The following is a 10,000-nucleotide window of genomic DNA, read 5'->3' on the forward strand; positions in this document are numbered from 1 at the left end:
GCAACACTGTGTCCCGGGCTTTAGATAGTTACGCTATGTGTAAGTTTTAGGTAAATAAAAAGATATCTGGGCGTACATTTGCAACTGAAAAGTGTTTTAATAATTTACTGTATGCGAATTACACCGTTAATATTCGAAATAGGATATTATTATAATCGTTGAATGTAAGCTGAATGTAACTATCTAAAGCCCGGGACGTAGTGTTACCATACAAATACACCACAGGCGGATGGACAGATAAAAAAAAAAAAAAAAACAGAGTATAGTTAGGTCTTAATTGATATCTGAATATTACCGATTTTAAACGAAAGGTTTCGTAAATGTTCGTGATGGATTGGCCAAATGTGTTCGGAATGAACTTTGGTAAAGGTATTCAGAGCTTGATGTCGCCGGTACCACATTAAACTGTGTAGGCTTTGTTTGGTTGTTTGTTATTATTATTATTATTATAACCTGACAATTGAATTTTCGATAAGTTGACGTAGCTACAATGCTTATTTCCCCCATAGGGGGATAGTGCCGTCAGTACACCTCATGCAGTGCAATGTAGGCATTACTTAAGGTTCTTTGCAGCGTCCCTTTCTAAGGCACCTACCTGCAAATGCTTTCATTCCATTTGCTGTACCTTCGTTCATATTCTCTTTCTTCAAGTCTTACTGTCCACCCTCTCTCAATAGTTGATTCATAGTGCAACTGCTTTGAGGTTTTCCTCCTGTTATACCTTTCAGACCTTTCCACCGTCAATTTCCGTTTCGGCGCTGGATGGCCTTAGTTGCCCCAGTGCTTGGCATGTGCGCTTAAAATCTGTAAATCAATTAATCAGTGCTTGTTCCCTTTACGGTCATAAATGGTTTTCTGTCCTTACTCTCTCTCTCTCTCTCTCTCTCTCTCTCTCTCTCTCTCTCTCTCTCTCTCTCTCTCTCTCTCTCAACTGTTAAATCACATCTATCTCTCTCTATCAACTGTTAAATCTCTCTCTCTCTCTCTCTCTCTCTCTCTCTCTCTCTCTCTCTCTCTCTCTCTCAACTATTAAATCACAACAGAATCCAAACGAGACTTGAATAAAAATGGATAAAGCTCTCAATTTATGTGACTTGACGACGGTGGATGCCACATAATTATTCTGATGTTCATTTTCTCTTTTGACTGAATACATCGTCCCAGAGGATGTTGGGCAATTGGAACTTTGGAAGTTCAAGCTTGTATTCGTATGTTTTACTTGCAGTTTTCTTAAATTGTTAATTTGTTAGTTTATCTGTTTTTCTAATGACTTATCTCCTCTTTCTGTATTTTCCACTGTCTTCTGTTATCTTTCGAATGAGCGGCATAGTCTTCGGAAGTCTGTATTTCAGGTCAACGGCCCTTTTGTTGGGTGGGCTTGTTCCATACGAATAAGTTTCGTCTTCTGATTTAAATATATAGATTTAAAAGTCAAACGAGAAAGGGGGATTATGCTCTCTCGTATGCTTCACTTCACCGAGAGAGGTTTTTCAATAGAAGTGACTTTGGTGTAAGAATGTTCAGGCATCGTACTACACTTCATCCCTATCGTTCCATCGAAACGACTTGTGTTTATATGCCATTTTAGAATCGTATTACTTGGGGGATACTGTAAAAAGGAATAAGTTAAGAGAGAATGATTTCAAACTGCCATGTTTTTGTGAGAATGTACTGTGATTTCGAGGAGCGATATTAAGTTAAGTTTGATTCCTCTGAAAACGATGGTCTAAAGTCCTATATGGTGTTGATTTTAGTAAGATTTTCAGCAGCAGAGAAGTTGAGATGTCTGCTTCCAAGACCAGTTATTGCAAATTCATTTAATCTTTGCATTGCGTTTAAAGTTACCACGTTTTTTCATGTTTAAATTGAAGGCCTCGGTACAGGATGTCAGATATTGGCAAATATAATCATACCCTTCTGACCAGTAATCACTAGTCTTACCCACTGTACTTTGTTGATAAATCACGTGACAATAAAACAGCACTGGTGAAAAATTATTATATTGAAAAAAGATTAAAAAAAAACACTTTTTTTTACAAACTACTACTAATAATAATATCCATTGCTTCTAAGGTACACTAAATGCCATGTCTGGTTCTCAGCTGGGGATCCAGACTGACTTTGCTTCTTGAATTGAATAGTCGATTACATCAAAGCAATCCTAACAGTGTTCCAATAATATCAACAACATTAATGCTACCCGCGTTCGAATCGCTTGGTCGACTGCTACGTGGCGAAGTAATATATTTTTTAATTATATGATTAATCGCCAAATAATTACATTTTAATTTTCATTCACATCATGTTAAATTACATTTTCATGATTACATAGAAAGGGATGTTTGACTTAAGTTTCTCGGTATATATATCGCCGAAGTCGAAGCCAGCCGAAGGGATGCGAACGCGTATGAAACTCATTCAGCAACTAAAACAGAAATGTACGAAAAGCCACGCTTGAATTTCACAATTCTGAGCTCTATGCAGTAAGGGTATAGGGCTGAGAATTGCGAAAATAAAAAAAAATTACGGCGTGACTCTCCGGGAATACACAAAATATCACAGGGGACGCTTTTGTTTCAGTCAACAAGGAAAAAAAATAAAATAGTTACTAACAATGATTTTTTTAAAAATGCCGACTCAGCAGGTCATCGTGACGGTAGTACTTAGATTATATGAATAAGTTAACCAATAAATATTGTTTATAAATACACAAACGTCATCCGTTCCAGCATAACAGTTATATAGGCCTATTCAGGTGCTTGGCTTAAGATACGTGTCTTCTTAATAGGTGAAGTGATCGAGTTTTTGAAATTACTTAAATAGTGAGGTATTGATTTGATATAAATAAATTAGCTATTAACTTGCTTATAGGCCTAGGTGCCAAGTTTACTGGCATCCCTCAAAGGTTGTGATAGGCCTACTGTGTTTATAGATTCTAAAAGGTGTTATATATATTTTTTATAGAGTTCAACATATGGTCAAGCATTTTTGTATGATGCTTGTTTACGAAGTTACAAATTCTATAGGGTGGAAGAAAATGGAGGTTAGAAATATTAGCAAATTAACACGTGTTAATATTAATTCAACTTCACCTATTAGCAACAGAGGCCTAAAGTTTTAACAGTTCAGTAATTATCTCCAAAGCTAAATGGATAATAGTATAAAAAAACACTTTATCTAAGCAATAAAAAAGCAACAGGATATCTACGTTTCACTAAAGTAATACAACTACTTGTAAAATCAAGAACAGCAGATTGGCCAGAAACTTATTTTTAAAGTAACTTAGATGATTTAACAATATAACTACTTAAATCAACGATATCTGTCTACAGCACTTCATAAAAAAAATCTATGTTTTTGGATTAACAGCAAAATTAACATGTAAAATAATTGTAAAAAACTTAATAATCAATAAACAAAAACATCATATTGAATATATAACAGAACGGTAAATTCAACAGTAGTTGATTTAGAAAAAAAAACTAGTTTTACTTAACAAATCTAAACCTTTTAACAAACAATAGTAACAGCACCTGAATTCAACAATAAACAGATTATTTTGGGCTCAAAGTGATTTGCAATAAATGATAAACACAAGAGTGACTTGTGTACAGGGGTACAGTAAAACAGGAAGCATGCCTAGTCCTCCTTGGCCACCTGAATGCAAAAGCTATGCAAAAATTATTTATTTTTTCTACAAAGCTTGGGAAAGCAAATTTTGCTTAATCTCACTAGGCTGTATGAGTGCAAAAGCTATGCCATTTTTTTTTCTTGTATTTAATCTAATCATATTTTTTCAAGTCTTCTTGTTTTCTGGCCTGCATTTAAACAGAAAATTAGCAATGAAGCCCCTTTGTCTATTTTAATTGTTTAGTAAACATCTTTTTGTTTGCTCTAAGTACTTCAAGGCAGTTAGTTACACCTAGTTAGGACAACATTTGGACATTATCTGCCTAATATCCAGATAAATTAAAGTAGATTTCAAAATGGCTGTGGTGGGATACCTCAGTGAATGTAAGGCTAAAATAATTATTGAAATGGACAGCTATATTGTAAGTTAAGATTCTAGCCAGCAATCTGAGCTTTATCATCATCATCAAAACATCATAACATCAATCTCATCTCATCATCATCATCATCATCATCATCATCATTGGGAAGTTCGTACGTTGCCACTGCCGACGACGAATTTATCTGAACATGTAGAGCTTGGCTTCGGGGGTGGGCTGCCCGCACTTCCCGTGGTAGGTTCGGGTCACCAGGCTCCTGCCGAGGCTGCGCGTGCGACAGTTCTCCATCTGGAGGAAGCAGTCGTTGCTGTAGGTCTTGCCGTCCGTGCCGCAGACGGGGTCAAAGGTCGGGGGGCAGATCCTCAGGCAGCTGAAGAAGTTGAAGCCCGACAGGCACTTCTGCAAGGGGACTTCGTAGACGTGTTTGCTGGAAAAGGGAAGGAGGTTGGATTGAATGTTTGGTTGCAGGGGCTCTCTCTCTCTCTCTCTCTCTCTCTCTCTCTCTCTCTCCACTGAATACGTATCCCTCTCCCCCCTTCAGTACATGATATGCCAGGGCACACAATCTTCAGTTAATGTGTCTCCTTACTGAATACCATCTCTCTCTCTCTCTCTCTCTCTCTCTCTCTCTCTCCTCTGTCCCTCCTGGGTTGGTCATCTTCTCCTGTATAGCAACCTCTCCCTGGGGGTAAAAAGCTAGGGGTTCCTCACGTGCCTCAAACCCGCTGGGTAATCTGTCCCTCTCTCTCTCTCTCTCTCTCTCTCTCTCTCTCAGAGTACCTACCCGCAGTTCTTGGCCTTCATCTCGCAGGCGTTCCTGTACATCTTGTTGTCGGAAGCGCAGACGGCGACGTTGTCGTTCTCGCATCGGGAGAAGCAGTGCTTCGTTGCCTGGCAGTGGTGGAGCGCCACTGGAACCACCCTGGGATGGAGGGAGGGAGGGAGGGGGACGAAAGAGATATATTAGGTGGATGCTGTTTGTTTTTTTTTTTTTTTTTTTTTTGCTGTTTTCGCTGCTTGTGCTGTCCTTGTTGGGGCACAGGTGGTGGTGTTGGTATCAGTACTGCTGTTGTTTTTAATTATAAATGTTCTTTGTGTAATTGTATGTATTTCTATGTACGTATATGTATATGTTTGTATTTTATGTATATATAATATATATATATATATATATATATATATATATATATATATATATATATATATATATATATATATATATATATAGTATATATGTATATATACAGGTTGTCCATAAAGTCCCAGTACCATTTACAAGCAATAAATATTTGTAATGGTACTGCGACTTTATGGACACCCTGTACATATTAGCAAATGCATTCGATGTGCTATATTGCATACGATCTCATAACTTTTCAGTTGCCTCTCATCATTTATTAAATACCATTTCACCAGAAACCTTTACTCAATCAATCAATTAACCAATCACTATTTATCAGGGCAAAAATAAAAATAAATCAAGTCTATCAAAATGATAAAAAAAAGGTGCCCAAAATACCCACTTTTGACCGCAAGTTCTCAGCTTCATATCGCAGACGGATTTATAAACGTTGCCGTCCGAACCGCAGACTGGGTATTCTTCCTCGAGTTTTGGGCATTCCTTGGGGCACTCGTCTGTCTGGGTCATGTCCGGGCACTCTCCGTAGTGGGCCAGCTGGACGCCTCTCCTGGAAGGGAAGGTTATAGACGGTTAGTGAAATTTCGAAATGGATAATTGTAGTGGTTGTTTTGTTATCTTCTCAGTTGTTTCAATTTTTTTTTTATTGCTTATTTCTGAATAAACATTCTCTCTCTCTCTCTCTCCCCCGAAGTTTATTTCTGTGAATTGTTAATGTGCAATAACAGAAAGTTGTTTGACATAAAATTGATGTCTCTCTCTCTCTCTCTCTCTCTCTCTCTCTCTCTCTCTCTCTCTCTCTCTTCTCTCTCTCTGTATACTGTTAGTGTCAATAGCAGAAAGTTGTTTTGACATAAAATTGATGTCTCTCTCTCTCTCTCTCTTCTCCTCTCGCTCTCTCTCTCCTCATAGACTGTTTTAGTGTCAATAGCAAGAAAGTTTTGTTTTTGACAAAAATGATGTCTCTTCTCTCTCTCTCTCTCTCTCTCCTTCTCTCTCTCTCTCTTTCCGTCTCTCTCTTCTCTCGTATACTGTTAGTGCAATACAGAAAGTTTTTTGACATAAATTGATGTTTCTCTCTCCTCTCTTCTCTCCTCTCTCTCTCTCTCTCTCTCTCTCTCTCTCTCTCTTCCTCTGTATCTGTTAGTGATCAATAACAGAAAGTTGTTTGACTAAAATTGATGATCTCTCTCTCTCTCTCTCTCTCTCTTCTCTCTCTCTCTCTCTGTATACTGTTAGTGATCAATAGCAGAAAGTTGTTTTGACATAAAATTGATGTCTCTCTCTCTCTCTCTCTCTCTTCTCTCTCTCTCTCTCTCTCTCTCTCTCTGTATACTGTTAGTGATCAATAACAGAAAGTTGTTTGACATAAAATTGATGTTTCTCTCTCTCTCTCTCTCTCTCTCTCTCCACAAAATGTCAGAATTATTATACTGCCTCAAGAACATGAGCTGAAGTCGCGAAACTCACTGGCAAGTGCTCTTGTGCAGGAGGCAGTAATTCACGTAAGTGTTGCTGTCGGTCCCACAGACAGGGTCGCGGGTCCTGGGGCACACGATCATCTCACAGGTCTCGAACTTCTTCCGGCACTTGTCCAGGGTGACCTCGGTCACTGAGCCGGCACTCCCGGACCTGAAACGAGGGAGGAGGGGTTGGTCACTGAGTTGGCCCTCCCTTTGCTGCCCAAATCTCGGGGAAAATAAAAAATTCAAATTTTCATGCAAGTGTGAAGTATAGTTATAGTAGATTCACGTCAACCGTGCATTTGATGTCTAGGCCCGTCCCTTACGACGCCGCTTCTGATTGGCTGTTGATAAGCCAATCACAGGGCTAGAAACTTTCAGTGCCGTTCGAGAGCTTACATAGGCAGGATGTAGAATGGTCCACCTCTCCTGAGGGATACGCCTTTCAAAAGTATCCCTCAGGGGAGGTGAAACATACACTCCCTGTCTATGTGAAGTCTCTCGAGAGACTGAGAGCTTCCAGCCCTGTGATTGGCTTATTAACAGCCAATCAGGAGCGTCGTAAGGGACGGGTCTAGACATCGGATGCACGGTTGATGTGAATATCTGCTACTGTCACCCTCAGACTCACCCGCAGGTGAGTCTCCTCATGTCGCACTCGTGATCGTAGATGTTCCCGTCGGAGCCGCAGGTGGGGGACAGCTTCACGCCCGTGCAGGTCAGGGGGCACCCGCCCGTTGTGCGGACTTGTGGGCGGCAGTGCACCATTGGGGTTTCGAAGATGTGGCGTCTGTGGGGAAAAGGGGGAGAATGAGTGTACTGTATAATCTGTAGGTTAGGAAGGAGACTGCTCATTGTGGCAATATTGGACTTTGTATACTGGATTGAACTGTGTGGGTTATGGTATGGGGATTTATTTAGCTTACTATGTGAAATGTGATAAGATTAGTAAATATCTGGAAGGGCTACTTATATACTATATGAGGTGTGGGAAGTATATTTGCTACATTATAGGGATTGCCCAAAATGGGACCATGGAAGGTACACTTTGAATATTACATCCTTTGTGGTGTTGGACTTAAATTACTTTCAGGCATATGTATGGATGGGAAACTGAAATGCTGTAGGGGGTATAGTAAAACACTCTAGCCTACCAAAGGGGTTGTGTATGGGAACCTGGAATTCGTGTGAGCTGTGGACATAAGACTTTAGTATGTTGTAAGGGTTATGGTATGGGGACTACTATATTTTAGGGTTGTGCATAAAAGTTGATTTACTAAATGGGCTTTGTATTAGATGCAATTTTATCATATGGACTATGTATGGTGATTCAATTTACTGTATGGTCTTTGTATGAAAAAACTTAAGTGTAGGGTCTTTGTATGGAATCTTGTTATGCAGGATCTTTGCATCGGGTCCTGTCATGCTTTACAACAGGGCCTTCAGTTTAGGGTCAGCATATGGGACCTTAGTTTGCTATCTGGGATCCGTAGAAGAATTAAGTTTACCTTAAGGACTTCCTAAGGGAACATAGTTTATCATGTGAGCTGTGTACGTAAACTTGATATATATACATTTGGACTCAATTTAACACAAGGTATGGGACTTGGTATACTGAATACACAGTGAGAAGGAGATTCAGTGTACTGTAGGTGTTGTGCTTTAGAGATTAAGTTTACTGTAGGGGTAGTGATATACCAAATGATAAGTTTTGTAAACATTGGTCATTTTTTGCTTTGCTGTGATCGTATAGCTTCGGAAAAATGACTATGGGGCATGGAATTTAGCTTTCATCCTTCTGCAACTCGTGGTTAGGTAAGGTTCTTTGGTATAGAAATTTATTATTGTCGTTATTATTTGCTGTGAACGAGCCCGCCACACTCACCCGCAGTTCTTCACTTTCATCTGGCACTTGCTATTGTAGATGCGACTGTCAGACCCGCAAACGGCCTTGAACGAGAAGAAGCAGACGTCCTGGCAGTGTTTCGTGGTCTGGCAGTGTTTGTAGGACGTTTTCACAACGTTTTGCCTGTTGGGGGAGACAAGGACACTGTTTGAAACAAGAGGCGATTTTAAGTTTGACTATTTTGGGTTCATCATATAGTCAAGGGTTAGAGGCAGCATTTTGTCTATATTTATTATACATAATATATATATATATATATATATATATATATATAATATATAATATATATATATTATATATATATATATATATATATATATATATATATATATATATATATTTATCTGGACTGGTTAAAATGTTTTTGTTACAACTGAATTCCATTTAATAAAAGGAACCCATAAAAAACGCCAAAATATAGAAAGTAAGTACTATATTTCAGAGACTGCTGTCTCTCTCTTCAGAGACAACAGTCTGAAATATAGTGCTTACATTCTATATTTTGGCAATTATCTCTATATATATATATATATATATATATATATATATATATATCTATATATATATATATATACTATATATATTTAAGCAGCAATCATGGTTTTCTTTGATGACTAAAACACAGTAACCAATAGTTGTTTTAAGCCACAAATTTGTGTTATTTTGAGTAGAAAATACTTTCTAATAACACATTTATAAGGTATGTGGAAATCCAAGTGTCATAAACGGTGTAATATAATTTAAAATAACTTATAATTTAGTCCTGTGTCATATTTTCTAAAATTTAGCTTCACCATCTGCCACTCCTCTTAGTTGATAGAAAGTACAATACCCCTGGGCACTCTCTCAAAACCACACATGACCTGTTGGTATGCAGGTAAAACCAGTCAGGGCAACCTACAGTTCTGTTAATCACAATTCATGCCCAGGGGTATAAATGGGGTATGTGACCCGTCGACTTGTCAAGAGTCTGTTGAGAGGTCATTCTTAAGAAGTGACCCTTAAGAGGTCACCGGGAAGGCATTAACTAGGATTACTTATGTTGGAAATGCGTTAGTCAACATGAAATACTTGGCAAGTTGAAGCGAAGATGCAATACATCACCAATCGAAAGCAACCCCGTACTGCCGTCAGTGCACCTCGTGCGGTGCACTGTAGGCATTACTTGAGGTTCTTTGCAGCGTCCCTTTAGCCCCAAGTTGCAACCTATTTCAATCCTTTTACTGAACCTTCATTCATATTCTCTTTCTTCTATCTGACTTTCCACCCTCTCCTAACTATGGGTTACGCCTTTCAGAGCTTTTACTGTCAGTTTCCATTTCAGCGCTGAATGATCTCGTAGGCCCCAGTGCTTGGCCTTTGGCCCTAAATTCTGTGTTCAATTCTATAAAGCAGTTATAAAGTTCGCATAGAAATGAATAATAATTGTTTGCAGTTGGAAAGAAATTCATGATTTTTTTAAACAAGCAAAAAAAAAAAAAAG

The 10,000-nt window shown here is 38.6% G+C and overlaps 1 protein-coding gene across 1 annotated transcript in view; it reads right to left on the reverse strand.

Moving 5' to 3' along the window:
- Positions 1–1,984: 1,984 nt before the first annotated feature.
- LOC135209120 (serine protease inhibitor dipetalogastin-like) overlaps positions 1,985–10,000 on the reverse strand; it is an 86,265-nt gene continuing 78,249 nt past the window's right edge. The window contains exons 5-10 of the mRNA XM_064241759.1: positions 8,497–8,640; positions 7,243–7,401; positions 6,619–6,780; positions 5,534–5,698; positions 4,795–4,932; positions 1,985–4,437 (exon numbers count right to left, since the gene is read on the reverse strand). Coding sequence (XP_064097829.1) covers positions 4,191–4,437; positions 4,795–4,932; positions 5,534–5,698; positions 6,619–6,780; positions 7,243–7,401; positions 8,497–8,640 — 1,015 coding nt within the window. The 3' untranslated portion in view covers positions 1,985–4,190. The remainder of the gene's footprint in view (positions 4,438–4,794; positions 4,933–5,533; positions 5,699–6,618; positions 6,781–7,242; positions 7,402–8,496; positions 8,641–10,000) is intronic.

The sequence above is a fragment of the Macrobrachium nipponense genome, chromosome 37 (assembly GCF_015104395.2).
Source record: "Macrobrachium nipponense isolate FS-2020 chromosome 37, ASM1510439v2, whole genome shotgun sequence".
NCBI lineage: Eukaryota > Metazoa > Arthropoda > Malacostraca > Decapoda > Palaemonidae > Macrobrachium > Macrobrachium nipponense.